We start from the raw sequence: 22,569 nt of genomic DNA, 5'->3' as shown, positions 1-22,569 counted from the left end.
AGAAAGCCTACTACGTAGGGTCTTAGAAATAACGGAACAGTCATTCAGACCGATGATCAAGAAATGGCATTTGGACTGGCAGCAAAGAGGTTCTGAGGACGGTATGTCCAGACATCAACTTTATGTCTTACACTACACAAGGAGCATGTGTGTGACATACAGCACACCTTAAAACAACCTAAAGGCTTTGGTATACTGGCTGGACATCGGCCTGCACCTTGGCAGGGGATTCCTATTGTAATGAATACTGCAACAGTGAAATGGAAGAACGTCACAATCTTTCATTATTAGAGAAAGCTTTGATACAACTTTTTTACACCCCCTGATCAACTCCAAGTACAACACTTTCTTTCACTTATTCCATCAAAGGAACAGACATCAGAACAGTGGTTAACTTCAGAAGCATCTCCCTGATCTGCTTTATGCCTTTTCCCTTAGTCATGAAATTCCTACAGAGAGTAAGACAGCATTCCAATACCTCCATTATGGTGCAGACAAGTTTGGTTCCCCCTAGCTTGGCCTCATCTGCTGGATAGACATCTCCTCGTCACACTCCTCAAAGATCTGGTGTCGCAACCATCCAGAGTATCACCTGGCACTGCAATCCCTGAAATACTTTGCATGGTTTCTCAGTTTCTATTAGCAGTTCATACCCTACCAGGGTGCTACAAACTGTCAGAGCTTGTCAGAAACCTTCCACTAGAAAGACTTTCCAAAACAGATGGATAAGATTTTCTATATGGGGTACAAACCAGGCACAGATCAATATTCAGCTCACAATCCAGTAGTGTTTCAATTCTTGGCTTGCACTTTTGAACCAGTATCTAGCTCTTCTGCCAAAGTTTACCTTGCACTAATTTCTGATTTTCAGCAGAGACTGAACTCTTCATTTTTACCATCTGTAAAGTTTTGTAAAGGTTTCTAAGACCCCTTACCCACTCAAGGAACCTATTCATGCCTTTCAAGCCCACATTTAAAGCAAAGCTAGAGTTCCTATCTTAGCAGAGTCTTTGCAGTATTTGTAACTTTGGCTATGAGTTTTGGAGCTTCAGGGCTTTTTTCCAGACTTTCTCACACAGCCTAAAGACAGGATCTCCTCATGTACAAATCCAGATTTAATAACAAAGACAGCCAAAGAATGAGCCTCAACCAAATCAATAAACCTGCCATTTTTTCCCCTAAATATCCTAACAAAGATTTACAATTACATTTTATTTACACAAGACAAAGAGTATTAGGTAGGATAAACAGCTCTTATTGCCTCTACCAAAAGCAGAGCGGGACTAAAATTTACCAAGATCACTCAATCCAGATGGCTATCTGAATGTACTTTTCTGTTATACAAAGTCCAACAAAAATTCTAAAAAACACTAAATCACACAAGGTGACTAATAAACCAAATAAAAAACTAGTAAAGTCACCACAATGCCTACAACTCAATGGAAATTCTGGTTTATTGGTAATAAAATCAAGACTTAGCGCTTTCGCCTGCAATCACATAGGCATCAGAGTCAGTGTGATAACACCATTAAGTCCCTTGTACAAGTTTAACTCAGGTGATTAACATAGGTAATTAAAAATCTACACCTTCCTTAAGGGAACCATGTCAAACTGCAAACAGTCTTTCCATAATTCAAATAAATATCTACCACTATACTTAATTTAAATTTACACATCTAAAGTACTTTGAATAAAATACAATCAAACATCATGTTGACAACAATAATATACTTGTGTAAATACATTCCAAATTTGCACCAACCGTAATTTCAATAAACTAGTTATAGAACAACAATCATAGATTCCTGGGGACACTGGCATTAAGTCTCAACTGCCACATAGTTTATCACCCCCCCATCATTACACATCACTCCCTCCAGAATAAAAAAATGAAAAATGTTTTAAAGCCAACACGTCACACTGTGACACTGTGACAAAATAACTAATTAGTTGTTTTTCTATTCTTAATGTCCCTAAGGTGCTCAGCCATTCTATCAATTAACTTTAGAGTTGTCTTCCCTACATAAAATGCAGAACTACCAGGTTACTATCGCAAATTCGAACGCTAAGAACACCGAATACCGGAAGGACGAACTTGGTAGTTTGAAAGTTGAGAATGTTGAAGCCGCAGAAACGTTTTCTGTGGCTTCGGCATTTTCGGACCAGATCGAGGTAAGTGTACGAACAGGTAGTGACGGACTTTAGGGTTAGGGCGCGGATCAGGTAAGTGTGCAATAGTGACGGACTTTAGGGTTAGGGAGCGGACTTTCGGGTTAGAGCACGGGTCAGGTAAATGTGCGATAGTGACGGACTTTAGGGTTAGGGCTGGGTTAAGGATAGTGCATAGATAGTGGTGTATGTTAGGTTTAGTGTACGTTTTGAAGGTGTTTGGTGTGATTGTGTTGTGTGTGTGTTTTTTGGAACAGCGATTTTTTTCCCTGGGAAAAAATTTGCTGTTTTGAAGTTTCGTTGTTATCTGAATTCGATCTTCCAAGTTCGAACGTATGGTGTTCAACATTTTGGAATTTCAATTTCGTGATATAGACACGAACTACCACCACACAGGGAAATGTATACCACCATTTTTGTATTACAAGTGCTCCATCCTGGACACTGTATTGTCCTTTTGTACCCCTCTACTGTCACATATGGACCCTCATGTATAAATGTATAATATTTACACATACAGCATTTACTCATTAATGAGTTTTAAGACTTAACCTGGTTGTCCTTATTCCTTTCAAATATTTCCTTTAAATTACTACTTTTACTATAAGTTACTAATGGTCATTCACCAAATTTATTTTTCAGTTCACTAGTAATAGTTAAATCCCAACAGTTATTGATCAACCCTCTCAGTAATACAGCCTCATGGTTAAAAGGTAACATTACTTTGCTTTGTGGCACTAGCTGTACTGAACATAATCTTGCCCCTTTATTCATTAACAAAATTGGTGTAAACATATCCATACTTTTTTTCTCACTTTGTTCCTAATTTTTATCAGTAACCAGAGTTGATATCCCCAGTTCTTAAACATACCAATCAAATTGGACATCTCAGTCTCAAATAATTGGTAAATAATTGGTCATCACTTACCAATCTTGAAAGACAAACCATTTGTCCTTTTATTACACCTCTTTTTTGATGAAGTGGGTGGCAGCTATGATAGTGTAATAACATATTCAAAAAAAGTTTTCTTTCTATAAATACTAGAACACAGACCCTTAGTCTGTGTATGTTTGTAAAGTAAAATATCCAAAAATATATATTTCTTGAGCTCCAAATCTATCTGTAAATTTAAAAAAAAACTGTGGTATTGTTAAGATAAGAAAAACTGCTCTATTCGTTCCATACTTCCACACCACAAAATTAAAATATAGAATAACATCATTCATATAAGGGGAATCAAAAACAACCTTTTTTCCCATTCAGCTAAAACTAACTTGGCATAAATGGGGGTGCATTTCACCCCCATATCTACTCCAGACATCTGCTTAAAATAGTCCCCTTCAAAATAAAGGAAATTGTTAGTCAACACTATTTCCATAATTTCAATTATGGAAACTACACTTAAACCCAGGGCATATTTGACTTCAGTGATGGATACATCTGTGGACTTTTTCAAGAATTTTACAGTGGACAACACATGCTTCACTGTATACTTTTGCAAGACCCTAAAAATCTGTAAATCATTTCTACTTTCAGGTTTACCTTCAGAGCTACAATAGTGAGAGGCTTTCTGTCCTGAGGCCACCGAACAGGTTTATGCTGGGGATTTTGTCCAGGAGTTAGAGTGGATGGACGTTATCATGCAAGATAAAAATGATGCACTTAATGTCAGACCTTCATGATCTAAGTCCATCCACATCTACAAACCCACTCACTTTTCTCTTTCCTTAACTTACTGTGTCGGGGGACCTACAGGACAGAATAGCTGCAGTTGCCTGAAGACTGAGGGGGAAAATATCAACTTAAACAAAACTTCAATCTGGACACGAAGAGTAGGGGAGATGAGGTGACAAGAGACTGTCACCTGGGGCTGTCAGTCCTCTCACTGAAGTGGACAGACTTAGAAGACTTAATGGAATTCAGTAGAAGTCTACACTCTAGGTAACACGAGAACAAATGCTCTGAAGAAAAACTGGTAACTGTCTAAGTGAACAGAGAAAAAAAAAAGAGAGCTTTGAGATACACTGGGAGTGGCTACAGATTTCCCAGTTACTGATCAGGTAGGGACTTCTGGAAACAGAAGACAGGATCTCCAACCCAAGTCTCTCTTAGCCAGAGATTTTTACAGGAGTCTTCTACCCTCCTCCTTCCCTTCTCCTTGCCCTGCTTTGGGGGGAGGGGCTGAATAAGTGTGAAGACCTTTGGAGATCACAGTTTTCCTTGTCTGCAATATCCTGGAGTCAAGATTTTGTCATATGTTACCAAGGGAGACAAGATGTTCCACCCCCAGACATGCTACATAGTGTATGAGTGCCCTGGGGAGAATTCTAGGACCATACTGGTCATTTTTACGAAAAACATAATAAATCATCACATGTAAAACAGTAACATGCATTTGCATGCAGAAAAAAATAAAATGTAGTAATAGCTTACACTGTTGTCATAAATTATACATTTTTTAACACTTTTCATTTCATTCACTCCAATATTACAAAAAGGTGTTCAGTTACTACCTTCCTTTAAGCTTACATGTACTGTTTCTAGAAATTCCACTTACTTTGACAAAATGTGCTCCTTCCTTTTAACACATATCCCATCTCCATTTTTTTCCATCTTCTTTACAATATTCAGAACTTCCCTGATATTAGAACTAGACTTTGATTTCCATTTTCTAACAATTCCTTTTTTGTCAGATAATAGCATTAAACTTAGTAATGCTTTAAATTTAGACCCTGTAGCCCAGCTCAAAATAATCACTTCCTTAGCTACAATCATTTGTTACCAACGTTTCTGTCAAAGTACTCTGTAGGGACTTTATAAAATTTGCAAACTTGTTACATTCCCCAAAAATGTTCGCAATTAACTCTCCTCCTCCACACATTGTAAAAATTCGAAACCTTCTGCACTTTATGGACTTGAAAGCCTTACAGATTTCTTCCCATTTTTCTTTGTAAAATGCCTTTCCATTCTTTTCCCAATGTTTTTCTAACCTCAGCTGATTCAAACTGAATAGTCATCATGTGATCGTCTATACTTCCTAATACTTATCCCTTTTTTAATGGCAGCTTCTGTTCTAGACTAAACTAAAACCTCAACTAAAGCTGGTATTTCACATAGTACTCCCCGTCCCCTTCTCTTTGCCTATATTACGTTAATCCCTAAAAGGGAAGACCATCTCTAACCTGCAGTCCAAACTTCTGCTTAGGCTCATACCACTCCACTACCCTTCTCACCAATCACTTGCTTTCACCCTAATTCTTGCCTCCAATCCTTCACACATCCCCTGTATTCATTCTATTAGTCTATCTACTGGTGGCACAAGATAGTGGGCTATGTACACTTTGGTTTACAAAGTCCATTCAATAAGTGGGAGAAACAGAAGTTTTGTAAAACAAAATTGGAAACAGTTGTACCCCTTGTTGCTGGTTTTGACATACCAATGGCAAAAGGACTGTATACTGAAAGGCATAATAATGTGGAGAGACTGTTGCACTGGGGATTGTGCAAATATTATGGTACTGAAGTGGCTAAAAAACACTGGAAACAAACCACAAAGCATCATAGAAAATGATGAAGTCTACATCACATGGGATCATCCATTTCCAACAGTTCAAATGACAGACGCTAGAAAACTGGATATAGTGGTCCAAGAAAAGAAGACAAAAGTAGCATTGATCACTGAAATCACCACACCCAGTGACTACAGTGTCCTGCATACAGAGAGACACAAAGTCATAAAATATCAGAATTTGCAAGCAGAAACAAGAGCAATGTAGAAGAAAGATACCCAGGCAGTTCCAATAGTAGTAGGAGCAACGGGTCTTAAGAAAATTGATATGCTACTAATACATGTAACTCCATACGAATTGCAGAAGGATTCAATACTGGGCACATTGTGGGTGCTGCAAAGAGCACTTTTTGCTGACATCAAAAAGTAAAACAATATTAATTTCATGAACTTTAATCATACTTTGACTTAGGAATGGGGTCCATTCCAGTCATGGTATTAGAAATCCAAAAGATTTGGAGAAATTAAAAACAGGAGGAAACGCAATACCACCATTGCCAAACTCAAAATCACAGATGACTCTATTAAAGGCTTTCACTGCATCAAGACCCACCGGTAACATTGCTTTCTAATGCTCTTCTTCCTTTCTGGATCATCACTGGTCTATTAAGTTCAAATGTTTTACAATTAAAATGGGTCTATATAGAAATCAAATCTGAAGGGTCATTACCCGCTTTGGGTAATACAGCCTTCACAGCTTTCTTCCAAGATGTTTAAAATATGGTTAGTTTATCATTTTCTTCTAACTTCCAAATTTTCACAGGGATACTATCTGTTCCCAGGGACTTCCCTACTGATTGATTACAATTCACTATTTTTATCTCAGTTCATCCCAATTGTAGAGTCTCATTATCCTCTAACCTTGGTATAATTAGGTCTTCCATAAATATTTTCATCCTTTTCTTGGGTTTCACATTCCTCTGCTTTATACAGATGTTTCTAAAATTTCTGAAATGCCTCCAATACCTCTGTAGGATCTCTGGTTATTTTTTCTTGTCATATGCTCCTCAAGTCTGGCTACAACACTTTCTACATTCTGTTATCCAAGTCATTGTGCTGAAAGATTTGCACTAGAGTTATCGTCAAAAAATCGTTGCTTAACAGCAACCTTTCTAAACTTATGCATATTATCCAAATACTCCTTTATTTTCCTTTTAGCACTCTACAGCTGCTCTTCTTATACTGCAAGATTTTCCCTTATTTTGCAATACTTTAACATTTGTTAATCAATATAATTCCTGTTACTTTTTCCCCCATATTTTTTCTCTTATTTCTACGTGTTACCATGTTTGTAAAATGAAAGTCATGTGCTCACCATAATGTTAGATCCTTTTTGTCCCACTCTGTCCTGACAGCTGGGTTATTCATCTTGAGGCAGATATATGCAGACAATATTTTCAGAGCTTCTCCAGTGCTCTTGCTTCTCTCCCATAATGCATTGCACTAGAAGTATCACCTCAGACTGAGTTTGTCCAGACTGGAATTGGAATATCCCTGGAAGGGGAGCCTCCCCTCCCCCCAAAAAAGGAACTGGCGGACAATTTATGTGCTGCATGAAGGCTTCAGGTTTAGCCCATTATGATCCTCCAGAAACAGAAAGGAAATTATGTCAATTTGGGGGGGGGGGGTAAGGAATGCAGCATGTCAAGATGGACACAGTGGGACAACAAGGACCCAAGTAAGTTTTGTATCATATACTGTCCCCTCCATTATCTCCATAGTTAGGACACAGTCCTCAGCTACCAAGATCCCCAGGTGGCATCATGGCAGAATACCTTTGAGTATTGTGGACTCCAAGGCTGCTCTGCATCTGGAAAACCGATCCAGTTTGTAATGCTTGACAAAGATATGTATATTAGACCAAGTTCCTGCAGCGCAGACATCAAAAGAGGAATGTTTGAAAAAGGAAGTTGAAACAGATCTAGTGGAGTATGCTCTTGGTTTGTTTCAGAGCAGTAATCCCTTTGAATTACAAAAACAAAGGAAATGCAATCTGAGAGCCACCTATACAAGGTGATTTGAGACTTTGAATCCCAATTTGTTTTTGGAAAATATACAAATAACTGGTCATGTTTCTGTAATGATTTTCTGCTGTGCAAATAAAATCAGAGTTGATGACACACAAGTATGCAAAGTGTATTCTCCAGGATTTTTAGGAGAAAAACTGGCAAATGTATAACTTGGTTCAAGGCTGACTGTGTATCTTAGGCACAAAACTAGGAGAAGGTTTAAGAGAAACTTATCTTTGTGAAATATCAAATAATGATGACTGTGAAATATCAAATAATGATGACTGCAGAAAGAAGGGCAGAAGATTAGAAATTCATCTAGTTGAGGTTACATTCACCAGAAACAAAGCCTTCCAAGAAAGAAAGAAACTTTAATTTGACAATACATGCAGTCTCAAAGGGAGACTGAATGAGAGCTTGCAACATCAATTTAATATCCCAAACAGGTGCTGGATCTTTGATAGGTCATCTCAACAGAAAAGTGCCCTTCATGAAAGCTTTAGAAATTTTCAAAGATGGTATGGACAAATTATTTAAACCCATGTGAAAGTCAGAGACAGCTGTGAACAGAAACTTAACAGAACAGTCCACACCAGAGTGGAAAAGGCCTGCAAAACGTCCAAATTGGAAGGAACATAGGTAAGAAAAAAATGGCCAAGCTCGTTGTCTACTGTCCACACTGAAAACTTTCCTTTTGCTGCTATACATTTTCCTAGTTTAAGTTTTTTGTGAGGCCATCAATATACGCATCTCTCTAGCAGGTAGTGATGGATCCTTGGCCATCACTGGAATGAGAGAAACCATGTGGTTAGTTTGAGGGACTTCATGTCCAGGTGAGACTTGCACTTGCTGGAAGGGCAAGATAGGAGATCCAGAATGGAAGGAGTTCTTAGAAATGGAGGTCATAGGCAAGAGAACCAGATTTGAGCAATGAGAATTACTCCTGCCTTGCATATGAAGACTTTCTGTAGGAACTTTATCAGTGGAACAGGTGGGTACGCAAAAAGGAGACAAGGTGCCAGGAGTATAGATGAGTGTGTTAGTTGGTGGCTGCTCTTGTTGGGGAGTGAGGGCAAAATAGCCGCTACAAAAAATTTCCATTACCACTGTATCAAGGGACCACTCATGAGGAGTGAGAATGCAGGGATTTATCTCGTCCACTAGAATACTTGTTCAACCTGGTATGTGGGTTGCTATGAAAAAGCGGTGAGTAGACACTGCTCATTACCATATCCTCATGTCCTCAACATAGCAGGTACAAGTGGGATTCCCCACCATTTGGTAATGTACCAGACCATAGAAGTGCTGTATATATGGACTGAAATCACACACTGCAGAAGGAAGTCCTGCAGTGCCTGCAATGCTGGAACGTCTGCCCTCATTTCCAGAATGTTAATGTGAAAATAGGCCTCCTGACTGGTCCAGGTTTCTTGAACCATCTTCCCCTTGAAATGCCCCACTCTAACTGGAAGGCACCCACAGTCACATTAACCATGGAAGGACAGACAGATATTCCTGTGTTACCAATGGGGAAGTTATCCACCAAAAGCTGTGCTGATGGCAGACGGAGGATAGCCTGACTGGATGCATCAGCAAGAACCACTGGACCAAAAGGTTCCACTACAGAACTCTCATGAAGGATCTCATATGAAGGGCCAGTGCTACGGAAGCTGCCATGGAGTGTAGTAAGCAAAGAATTAGGGATGCTGGGGGATCCAGAGTACTGATGACCACTAGTGCCACCAAATGAAGGAAAGTTTGCTTTGACAGCAGTAGTTTTGCAAATTTCTGATACTGTGTCTAAACAGTCTGGTAAGTCCCGTGATTGAGTGGGTTGATAGGCTGAATTTTTGTAAATCATAAAAATTCTTAAGGATCAACACAGCTGAAGTAAATCTCTTGCTTAGATCAAGGATTCTATTCTTGCAGTGAGGAGCCAGTCGTCTGGGTAAGAGAACACTAACTCATGTAGATGGAAGTCTGCTGCCACCCCACTGCAGTTGATGGACACCTGGGGGGTTGTGGTGAGGTCAAATGGCAGGGCCCTGAACTGAGTGACTGGTTCCCAGCATGAATTGCAAACATCTTCTGGAATGCTGTGCAATCTTCACATGATATTAGATATCCTGAAGGAATAGAGAGGACATTCAGTCCCCCTTCCCTAGAAGAACAGATTGCACCATGCCCATTTAGAACTCTGACAATCTAAACATGTTTGTGAAGAAGCCAATGTCCAAAACAGGCCTGAGGTCCTTGTTATTTTTTTTTTGGAACTAAAGAATCCCAAGTAGACTGCAGATCTTCTGTGATCTGGAGATACCTCCTGCATTACGCTTTCTATCACCAGGTAAATTTCTTAGCCTGTGGCCCTTCTTGGCCAGAGTGAAACATCTGGAAGGGTCTTGTAGGAAGGGACCAGTACAGTCTCTGGATATTATTCTCTTCACTCACAAATCCTGTGCGAATGCCATTCAATTTTTTAGGTGAAGAGACACGCACTTCCCCAACTGATTCCAGAAGGGAGACATTTGCCAATCTTTCAGCGATGTTTGTTTATCAGAAAAAGGACCTTTAAATACTTGATTTTGCAGACCCCTCTCCTCTAAGGTGGCATCCAATGAAGTTCCCTCTGGGCCCCTGTCAAAAGAGTAATCAGCAGCAAAATACTGGGACTTTCTGAACAAGACAGGTTTCCCTTTAGTCTTTAGAGTATTAGAGATACAGAACCTCCCATGGAAGACAATATTGACTCCCTTGCTCATTCTTAAACAAAGAATCTTTTACCTTGGGTATGAACAGAAATGACCTATTGTAAGGGGCATTAAGGAAGGATGCCTTAAAGTCACAAACAAAATCACAAAGTAGCTGCCAAGCCTAACAATGTATTGCAATGCCAGTACTGGTTGCTCTCAATGCTCCATCTGCTGCATTGGAACTCAGCCTCGTTAACTTCATAATAGACAACATGATAGCCAGCCGTGACCCCATGGACTTCCTAATCCCTGCATTGTGAGTCTAAATGTTCAGTAGCCAATTCCACCTGGAATCTGGCAATAACAGATGCAGCTTAATGCTCCAAGGGAAAAGGTTCCCAAAGTATATGCACACTTCCTAAAATTAATGATTGCTTTAAACTCTTTATTAGGAGGCTGGACAATGGAGCTCTCATCAGATAGCTCTTTCTTTGTGACTGCTGCAATAGTACAGTCCACTAGTGGACCTTTGCTCCAGTGTAGACAATACCTGGGAGGGTCAAGCACCTTGCCTGTTTACATGGGATGTGTTCCACCACATCAGGATCCTACAAAGCCCTATGAGAAACAACAATAAGCTTGGCAGCAGGAGGAACCACCCATGAGGTAGAAGGGCCCACTACAAAGGCCTTAAAGAACACTTCCTTCCCAAGGGAATGGCCATTACTTAGCCAGTCATCACTTTATCTTAATTCCATTAACTCACCAAATGAGGTGCTCTCATCAGAAAATTTAGAGGAGCCTTCCCATTAATCAAGGACAGCATCCTCACTGAGAGACTCCTGCTCTTCATGTAGGGAAGACGTTGAACAGTCAGAAGTTTAAGTTTCTTTGGATCCTTAAGTAAGGGAGGAGTCACAGCTCTCTAAAGGAAACTGTCCCTGGGAAAAATTACCATGAGCTCCAAAGATCAAATATACATCGGGAGGTTTAGGTAGAACTGAAGTGAGAAAAATGTCCCCTTCTGTAGTGGATTGTTTGGCCAAAATCTTTTCAAAAGCCTAGACTGGTAAGGATGAGCTAACAGCCTGAGAGGACTAACCACCATTACAATGCAGAATCTGAAGTAGACTGAAGTTGACTGATCAGAAGATAAAACCTCTGGAGTTGATGATCTGACCGGATCCAAGACTGAGACTGGAGTCAAACAAAAACCCAAACCACTTGAAGTTAATCCTACCTCTGGATGCTTTGTGTCATCTTCTTGGCACCAGGATGCTACTGTCTCCAAAGACTTCAGAGTCGAGTTGGTCAGACATACTGCCAATGTTGAAAACCCAAGGGATGTTGATGTCAGAGGGACAATCTAAGGGAATCTCAGAACCAGAGTCAATGGATATGACATAGGGACCGAAGAAAGAGAAACTGTAAGGGGAGTGGGTGGACGAGCTCTCCCTCTCTGCCTTTGGAGTCAAGAGGGAGGGAATGACTTCCATATCATTTTGAGAATTTGCAAAAGCTCTCATCATGTTGTCTCAGTTGATGTCCAGGATGTCACTGAGGGATCTAATAGACTATATGGATGCAGTGGAGGGTTGCCTGGTGGTCAAAAATCTAGAAAGCACCCCTCTCTGAAAACATGGCCCTGGAGAAAACAAAATATTTTTGGGAATGATCAGAGATAACAATACTATCAGAGTTAATCAAAGAAGGTACAATAGTTTGGGGCCAAAAGGGATCTGAAAAAGTGTGTACCAAAGGTAGAGAAAGCCCCAGAGACCTAGCGTGCAGATGGAAAAGGGAAACCCAAAGGCCTTTCTCTCTCTTCTTTCTCACATTCCCTATCTCTACCACTGTCCCTATTTTTAAAGTATGTTCTTAAACTTTTCTTTTTTCCTTTGAAGGTGATCTAGTAACTTTGGAAAGCTGAGGTGGTTGTGACCAACTAGAAGAGCCTGCACAACCTGGGATAAGACTTCTAAGGGTAAGCTTGCTCTTTCTGTCCAGTAAGATCGGCTGGATGAAGGAAGAACAAATCTCACAACTGGCATTCAAATGGTCAAGACCCAGGCAGAATACATGCCAAGTGTTGATCCTGGGACAGATCTTATGCACACACCTTTTTTTTTTATAACCTTGAACTCTTCTGCATGAAAAAAAAAAGAAAAACTCAAGATGGATGATGTTTGTATACAGACAAAAATTAACAAGCAGTTTTAGACAGGCATCAGAAATGGCATCCATATTTTTGGTTTACCTTGTATAAAAAGGATCTTAGAAATTGAAAGGAAAAAAAACTGACTGGAAGATGAAGAAAAAAGGAAAATCACTCCTCAACTCTAAACTGCTTAAATGGAAGAAGATCACTACTCCAAATAGAAACTTCCCAAAATCAACAGCTGCATTAGCCTGTTGTAAAATGAATGTTAACCATGCTAAAGTGCATGATAGCGCTTATACTGCCACTTGCACAGACTGATATCTGTTATGTTACCTCTTGGATATCAAAAACAACTTACATGCTTTCAGCAAACCTTTTGCCTTGAGACAAAATGCACTAACCTTAAACAAATTAAACCACATGCAGTTTATATCAGGAAATGTTTACATAAACATTATTATGAACAAAAACAGTTTTATTTACAGTTATTTCAGTCCCTTCAGTGTCTTTGTAAACATCAATGATAATGTGGACTCCAATTTATAGTTCTTTTACCAGTTTAACACAGTTGACAGTCACTTCTTGCAAAAGCACTTTTCACATGTCTATAGAACTAAGGTGACTTGACACTTCACAGGTTCACTTATTCACTAACCCAATCACTTCTGCTCTTCGTGATCATCTCCACCTGAAACGCAAGGCACTGTTTCAAGTGCAAGAACTGCAAAGTTTGTTCTAGTCAAACACTCAGACATTTTCTTTTGTAACTATGAAAATGGTTTCACTGGCAAAGTCTCATCATGGGTTTTGTTACTGTCAAGACAACGGCACTTGCAGGCTAACTTTTTGCTCAATAAACCTTTTTTCCCTCTCCTCAGCTGCTCTGTACCCAAAATTTGATCTCCCAGAAAAAAACAAAACATTCTGAAAACAGTTTTATATATCTATATATATATATATATATATATATATATATATATATATATATATATATATATATATATACATACATCCCTTAATCGCTAGCATAAACTTGCTTGTCTTTTGCCTGGTGTACACCGAATAATCATTTTGCATAAACAATCTGGTGTCCCCACTTTTTAATAATTTTCCATTCAGCCAACACTTTTGCTGGTATTATTGAATCTTAACTATTATAGGTCTTGGATGCCAGATTTGGCGCAAAGACACAATATGCCTTCTACATTAACAAATACTGCTGTATAATACCTAATCTGTGCCTTCATAAAATTAATGCAGTCTGTTCCATCCAACTTCTCTGGTATAGCAAAAAAAATAATAATTCGGGATTCTCTAGGTGTGATCTGTCTTCTACCTCTACTATTTTTTCAAATATTTTTTTCTTTAGAATCCACATGTTTGGCCAGTCTTTCCTTTATTTCAGCCTTCAATTTCTATAGTTTTACCAGGTCATCTGAATAGCTATTTAATGCTTCTTCTAGGTCTTCTAGTCTTTTACTTTACCCTATATATTCCACCAATGTCCCATTTATTTTAAACATTTCTGAGTGCATTTGATTTAATTTTTTTCCTTTAAATTACTGCAAGCATATCTTGTACTAAAGCTGAAACCTGAAAATCTTTTTGCTGAATAGTTGCAAGGTTATTCCCAGCCAGAGCTTTTCCTTCTTCTGTCCTTGTTGATTTTTTTCTTGTTTTTGCCAAATTTGTTTTTTTTTTTTTTTTTTTTTTGCATCTAGGCATTATAAAAACTACCAAGTAACTATGTTTTCCAAAATTGTTAACTTTTGCTCATCTTTGCAGTATCTTCGGTTTCACACAGCAAGAGCTACAGCCAACCTGTTTCTCAGTCTGCAGCAATCTTGAAAGTCCATCAACAGATTTATCTTCATCTTTTTCCATTCAGTACTGAAAAAATCTAATTGCCAGTAGAAAATCGGATACAGATTCCTACCCTTCAAACTGTGCCAAAAGAGCAAAACTGCAATTATTCACTCCTGTGAAAAACAGCATTTTATCCATTTAACATAGCAATATTTATTCTGACTATATCCAAACTTTTTCACAGCAACAAAATGGTGGTAGAAGTGCAGAATGAGGAAAAAAGGGCTATTATTACCAGAAATAACAAAAGGAATACTGGAATCATTCCTCAAATTAACTAGCCATCAATAACAGTAAATTACTAAAGAATCCTGAGAAAAAATACTCAGGCTACAAAAAAATGTAAACCTGACAGAGCAAGCCTGGGGGTATCCATGAAGATAATGAAGCACCAAGAGGAAAGAAAAATCTTAAGAGGAAACTGCAGTGAGGTGCACTATGGGAGCAGAGGGAGGAGTTATGACCATTGAAGAGACTAAGTTGCCAAGAGTCTGTTGTCTTTGGCCACCTGTCCTGTTACTGACGTGTATGGACTGGAATATATAAGTTCTAAAGTTTTATCTCCTTTCCTTTCTTTAACACTCGACCTTCTCCCACTTCTGATAAGATAATACTGGTGATCTTGATCAGTTTATTTACATAAAAATATTTCAGGCACAGGAATAATGCCCTTCCAGTCTGTCAATATACCAAAACAATCACTCTCATAATAAAAATTTCAGTTGTTCTTAAAAATTTCTAAACTGGGGGGGGGTTCAAGAAATAAGGAGAGGTGTGAGTTTAGATGCATACCTCAAGGAGAATAACATCCATACAGAATATTCTATTCAAAAGTGACAGAAAGCATTCCAAGAACTAAGCCAACATGAGAATGGAGAAAGGAGATTCTGCCAAGAGGGATGGCTACAATTAGGGGTACAGAGAAAAGGCAAGATGGGGTCTGGAGTGTACTGGAGAAAACTGGCAAAGGAAGCAAGGTATTGGGAGAAAATAATTAGATAAGGAAAGGTAACAAGAGTGGGAAGAGGCCAAAATGACTTTTGGACTACAGGCTAGGCACTGCTTTCCCTATTCGGGATTGATATCAGAGTACAGGCAAACAGAAATGTATACGGGAATCCCAAGTGAAAGGCTTGCACTGGTGGAGTTATTTCAATCTAGAAAAAAAGTCACCGTTAAAAAAAGGATAATTTGTAGGGCATATAAAACGTAGGAAGATAACTATAGGGATCTATCAGAGGAGGTTAGAAAAAATTGGGAAGATGCATCCATATTTTTGGTTTATATATAGCTCTCAGACATGCAACAATGTCTAGAAGATTTAGGATTTTTCCTGGGAAGTGTTTGGATAAGTGCTTTTATACCCCAAGCAGCCCACAAATAATTTTCCTCGGGTAAATGGCAAATATTGAAGGTGTGATGGAGAAGAAACAAGATAACTGGGAACATATGTTTTGAGAGTGCAATGAGTTGGCAGACTGTAAAAGTTCCTCTGTCAGAAATATTGGGTAAACAAATGGGTATAATTAAGGAAATAGTGCTTTTTGAGTAGGATACAGGATCTGAATTGCCTAAACGTAGTAAAGCCTTGTTAAGTTTAATTCTTTTGGCTGCAAAAAAGCAATTACTACAAAATGGAAATCAAAGTATAAATCAACTCTATCTGAAGTAGAAACCTTGTAACAGAGATAAAAGAACTGGAAGTGGGATCTTTAGAAAAGGATAGGAGCAAACTACATAGAAGAAAATGGAATCTGTGGGAATAATACATGCAGAATAATGTTTTTGAGGAGGGAGGAATGAGGTTTAAGGGAAGGTAGGAACTGATCAAAATATGAAATGCTGGATTGAGGATAACTGTATAAAAGAATATGTGATATATAACGTGTATATAATTTGCTTGGCTGTACAATGCATCAGCTACTCTCTCAAAGAACCAATTACTACATCTCTCATTCCTATATAATCTCCAACATAGGTTGTCTGAGGATTATCTTCGACTCATTGGATTACCCCAAACATTCTCAGAGGTAGCAGTCTCTAAGTCTCCTCTTAAATATCTCTATGAAACATTGTACAAGTTCAAATATTTTAAAGGGACAGTCCCAGAGATTTTTGTTTTGATTATGGTCTATTTACATTTTCAGTCTAGCTTTCTGAGCATGCCCCAGCTTTGGCTGCGGGGGTTGGGGAGGGGTCCTTACAAGAAGTTTCAATGGTCTTAGTCAAATCCTATCTCAAACTACAGTGGTACTCACAACAGCTCTCACTGAGTGATTCATTAGTTTCACCACATGAACGCAGGGAGGACATGCGGACTCCGCACAGAAGGCACCCCAGCCAAGAATCAAACTGGAGAACCTCTTGCTTTGACACAACAATGCAGACTGCTGCACCACTGTGCCATCCAAACAGTTTTAAACAATGAAGTCTAAAACTTACTGTCGCAGTGGGGGGCTGTACAGTATGGCAACATGTGATGGAATTACTAATTCAGAGACTGATTTACTACAGAGTAAGGGGAATATATGTCAAGAGACTGCTAAGAATTAGTATGAATTCACTAAACTGTACTCTTGACCAAACTGCTCGCAGTTACGCTATGCAAATTAAATAAAGGAAATAAAGAGCTGCACAATTAAGACAAGCTTTTTGACGAGTTCATAAAAAAAACACCATACCACAAACACACAAAAATGTAATAACCTTATTACTTCCCAATGATCAGAGACTGAAAGCTTTGACAGAAACTGAACATTGCTAATTGTGTTCACAACAGGAATGAAAACAGAGCTGCATAAAGTAAATGGAAAGCAGGAGTAGGGTTAATGATGATGTGGTAAGTGGGTGATGACAACTGCGAGGTATCAGGTGAAGTTTCTTATTTTATTTATTTATTTACATTTGTTGACCGGGATTGTCTGACTGAGCAGAAGAGCCCTTTTTCAGCAGAGGCCCGGGCAGAAAAGTTCCAACATATTATACAACTGTCATTATAAACCGGCATTAAACAGCAATGTTACATGATTATTACAAGGCATTAAGTAGCAATACAATGTTATATAGCGTCAGTAATCATTTCAAGATGTATAAAAAGAAATATGTCATTAAGATGAATATAGTTTTTGGTTACAAAAACCCAGTTTTATCATAATGCAGTTGCATGAAGGCAAGACAATTACAATAGAATGTTTCTATGAGGCGATTTGCTTAATAGATTTTAGAAGACAGTAGAAAGAGTAGTCGAAGAAGATTAGAGAGAGCTAGTGAGAAGAGTGAGTTAAGGGCAAAAAGATTAAGGTATGAGAAGTAGGAGATGTTTAAGGATGGAGAGTGCAGTGGCAGGACCACTGACTTTTAAAGTGCTCTTTGTTGGCTGTCTTAAATTGTTTAGGATGTGTAAGGGTCCTGATTTCTAGTGGGAGCATATTTCAGGCAATAGTGGGGTGATAGCTGTACATGTTGCGTCCAAATTTAGACTTGGGTTTGTAGATTTGTAGTAGGTCTTGGTTAGAGCTTCGGAGAGGTCTGGAGAGAGAATAATGGGAGATGAGAGGGGATAGTGCTTGGCAGTAGGTAGGCTGGTATAGGATAGAATGGATGATCTGGAGCCGAGGGAGAAGAAGTTGGTGGGGTAATTCAAGCCAGGTAAGGTGTTTTAGAGAGAGACAACGATGGGATTTGTAGGTTTGTTTGGCAGCAAATCTAGCTACCTTGCTGTAGGTAGAGTCAAGTTTGGTCAGGAGTGCTGAGTTAATATTTGTGAGAATTTGAGAATTGTACATTAGACTGGATAGATGGTAAGTAAGAGAAAGAGTAATCTTGGCTTCAGACATAATGAATTTCTTGGTACAGTAAAGAGCCCTAGTTTTGAATGAGTCTTTTTGATAAATTTGACTTGCATGTTAACTGAAAGCTGATTGTCGATGGTTACACCTAAGAGCTTAGTGCTGGATTCTACCTGAATGGGAGTGTTAAGGGACTGTATGAAGGAGGATTTAATATTGTTGAACTTTTTAGGTAGGAAGAGTAACAGCTTTGTTTGTTTAGGGTTAAGGATGCGCTTGTTGTTGAAGAGCCATGTTTCACCTAAGTTAAAAGATGCTGGAGTAGCTGAGAAGAGCTTAGACGGAGAGTTGGCTGTGGTGATGACTGCAGAGTCATCTGCGTATTGCACTAAAGATGACCAAGGACAGGAGGTATAAAGCCGATTAGTAAACATATTAAAAAGGAAAGGCCCTAGGACAGACCCTTGAGGTACACAAATTTTTACAGGGAGAGGAGGGGAGAGTGCAGAGTGCCATCTCACTGACTGAGATCTATCAGTAAAGGTAGCTGAAGAACCATGCAACAGTATCAGAGGAGAAGCTGAGGTTATGCAGTTTGTGCAGCAGAAGAGTGTGCGAGACAGTGTCGAAAGCTTTTGAGAGGTCCAAGAATAGGCAAGAAATACGTTTATGGTCGTCCATGGTTATAGAGACAGTGTTGAGGAAGGATAATGGAGCTGTAGTGGTGCTATGTTTGGGTCTGAAGCCATGTTGAGCGAATGTAAGCAGATTTTCCTGTATTAGATACTGCATAACTTGTTTATGAATACATTTTTCTAGTACTTTAGAGAGAGAGGAGAGGATAGCTATAGGTCTAAAGTTGGAGATATCAGAGGAGTTACCACCTTTGTGTACAGGTAGAGTGTAGCATTGTTTCCAGATGGAAGGGACTTCAGACTCAGAGACAGAGAGATTAATTAGGATAGATACAGGGACAGCAAGAGAATCAGCTGCTAGTAGAAAGAAAAGTGGAAGGAATACTGTCAGCTGATGCTGAGCATGGCTTTAATTTAGAGAGTAGAGTTTTGATGTAGCTAGTAGGTACAGGTTTGAGGGAGAAGGTATTTGAGGAGATAGCATTAGGAGTAGATTCAGAAAAGTTGGAGATGTTAGTAGTAGAGGAGTTTGGGTTAAGGTTCAGTAGCGGAGTTTGGGTTAAGGTTCAGTAGCTTAGATAATGAATCAATAAAATAGGTACTGAAGATAGTGGCAGTTTCTTCAGATGTCTTGTCTGGGCATGGATTAGGGGAGCTAAGATTATTGTGATGTAATATTTGGTTAATAGAACTCCAGAATTTTTTAGGATTAGATTTTAGGGCTGTGGGAGGGTTATAGAAGTTCTTTTTATCTTTGTTTATGTGTTTTTTTGTCAGATTTCTGAGTTCTTTATATTTTTGCAAGTCTGCAGGGAGCTTAGCTTGTGACCTTTTTTCCATAATTTGTCTCTAGTTATCATAAGGGTACGAGTGGCTTTTGAAAGCCATGGAGATATGGTAGACTTAATTCAGACGACTTTGCGAGGGGGAACAAGCGAGTCTAAGATGCTAAGGAAGGTGGAGTTGAAAGCTAGGACTGCTTCTTCTAGTGGGAGTTGGATAAGGAATTTCCAGTTTACTTTAGAGAGGAGGGCATTAAAGGTTTCTGGATGGAAGTTAGAGAGTTTGCGACAAGTGATAAATCTAGGAGGTTTTGATAAGTGGGGAGTGATTGCTCAGGGTGTTTGGTAGGGTTTCAGGGTTACGATAGTTGGAAGGATTAGATACAAGTACCAGCCAATAAGAGTACTAAATGTGCAAAAGTTGTTTGTATGAGTAGGTTGGGAGATTAGCTGTGTAAAGCCAGGTCTTTAGGTCAGAATTTTAGACACTGGGATTGCCCCTTTAATCTTTCACAATGTAAATTTTCACAACAATGGATATCCTTGCTATATTTCTTCAGTGCTCTTTCCAATTCACTCATGCTAATTTTCTTATAAAGTTTCCATATTATTGCTTCATACTCTAGCTTGGGTCTGATGTAACTTAAAAATAATGATTTCATTATTTCTGATTTCCTAGACTTTATAATCTTTTATATAGTCTAACAGTCTTATAATTCATTAACCAGTTGGTTGCTATAATTAGAAAAACTCAAAGCTGGATCCACCCATATACCCAGATCCCTAAATTAAATCTATAGGTTCAATCACTGTGTGCTATATTAAATATTATCCCTTCATTTCCCAAATCTGATATGCTTAGCTTTTGATGCATTTATCAGCAAGTTATTCGCCTATGCACACATGGACAATTTAATCAAACTATTTTGCAGACTTGCCTCTCTGTAATAGATGTAATCAGTTTACTTATTTTCAAGTCATCTGCATACAGACTATTTCATCTGAGATAGTTTAAAGACAGATCTAAAAGATACAACCTAAAAATTATGGACCGATGATACAGCCCTGTGGGACACCCTGACTGTAACCTACAATTTTATCTAGGTTTATCCTATTCCTCTTTCCCTTAAAGAAAAAAGTTTAACAAATGCATGTCTCCAGTCTTGAAGAGCCTCCCAATACTTACAGCACCATTAAATATGTTATTCACTTGGTTATGTAAATTCATGTTGAAGTGTTCTCCAATCATTATTACTAATCCCCCCTTTTGGTTATTTGGACTAGTTTGCATAATTTTTTTTCAATATAATTCATTTTAATTTCACTATCTGAAGTTACTTGGATGTACTAGGACAATGTATCGCCCCCTTGTGAAGTCAACCTGTTTTGCATATGATTTTGTAAATATATTTCAGTTGTGTTTAAGAACAAATTTTAGAATCTACACAGTTTAATGATTCATATGCTTTTACTCGTACCAAATATTATGTATCTGCATAAGCTGCTACAGTGATTACAACAGAGCTCATAACAATGTAACACAAAATATGAACATTTAAAATTAAAACAATTACCATCATTGTTGTCACATCGCCTTCTTTTGTAGACTTTTTCCATTCTTCAATCTTAAAATGTTTGAAGATGTTGACATAAGGATGCTGCCAAACTGCATTAAAGATAAAAAAAACTGTTTAGCTTACAAAGCATTTTTATCATATGCCTTACATCAATTTTTAATAACATTTACTAATCAGCAACTTCCAAATGCAGCTAGCATAGGAAACACACAAGCTTAAACTAATATGTTGTGACTAAATTCTTTTAGCATCTGTTGTCATCTTCTAGAACTGCAAACAAACAGGAGCCCTACATGAACTAGTGCAAAAGACTCCCCTATCTACGGATCATTTCATATTGTATGCTTGGTGTAGCTGTTTGAAATATTCATTTTCAGAATACCATGAATGCATGAATTTTACAACTATTGAAATGCCCTTATCAATGCAAAAGTTACACTTCAAGAAAATGTCACTTGGCACAGTTACTTTGAAATGGTAGAGCACAAAATAGGTTACACTGGAGAATTCAATTGTAGGAGGCTTCTCATATGTAAAGTACTCCAAAAATATGTATGGATGTTGAAAATACATTTGCAAAATTATGATAAAAGCATTCATCAACTTAAAAATGGGTTCATGACTTGAGTGGACTTCAACTATACCACATACTTCTATTAATTAATTTCATAACAGGTGTAACTAAATGTATAAAGGAAATAACTTTTGCAATCACGTTTTCACAAAAATGTTGTTTGAATATAAATCATGGGATTTTATTATGCTTGTGTGCAGTTTTTCTCCTGAAGTCCCATTTGAAAATAGGATCTTGGCCAGTAGGGCTCTGTTACCAAAATATATCTATATTACTACCAAATAAAATAAAATATTTAACTCTTGTTGAGAAGCTGATTTGCACAGTAATGCAAAATTTCCTTTCTAGCCATAAAAACCTAACGGGTACTTAAAAATGCAGCCATCACATACAACAAGGTCTAAAGAACCTTCACCCTCCTGCTAAGCTTTAAAAATAGAAAAATGTCCAAAGTTATGTCGAAAGTACAAGACTATCTGGCAAACTAAACATAGGTACAAAATTGGTGGCATTCAATGAGCTGGCTTCACCAGCAGATCCTGGATGGAAAAGTAGGATACTTTCCTTTTGGCTGTTGACATTTAAACATATGCGATACCATATACCTTGATATTCAGTGTTGAGAATTTTTTTTTTTGGGGGGGGTGGGGGTGGAACTACATTTAATAAATTGAAAGGTCCCACACCAATATGACAGAACTATAAACATGCAGCGATTTGCATCAGAACTAGAAATAAGTTTAGTT

At 38.3% G+C, this 22,569-nt stretch overlaps 1 protein-coding gene across 1 annotated transcript in view; it reads right to left on the bottom strand.

Annotated features, from left to right (window-relative positions):
* WDR90 (WD repeat domain 90) overlaps positions 1-22,569 on the bottom strand; it is a 1,773,335-nt gene that overhangs the window by 1,700,860 nt on the left and 49,906 nt on the right. Inside the window, exon 2 of the mRNA XM_044079383.1 lies at positions 21,247-21,338. Coding sequence (XP_043935318.1) covers positions 21,247-21,338 — 92 coding nt within the window. The remainder of the gene's footprint in view (positions 1-21,246; positions 21,339-22,569) is intronic.

The sequence above is a fragment of the Protopterus annectens genome, chromosome 8.part0 (assembly GCF_019279795.1).
Source record: "Protopterus annectens isolate FY-2018-M chromosome 8.part0, PAN1.0, whole genome shotgun sequence".
NCBI lineage: Eukaryota > Metazoa > Chordata > Ceratodontiformes > Protopteridae > Protopterus > Protopterus annectens.
The sequence above is the reverse complement of the archived record's forward strand: the minus strand, read 5'-3'. Positions and strand labels throughout refer to the sequence as shown.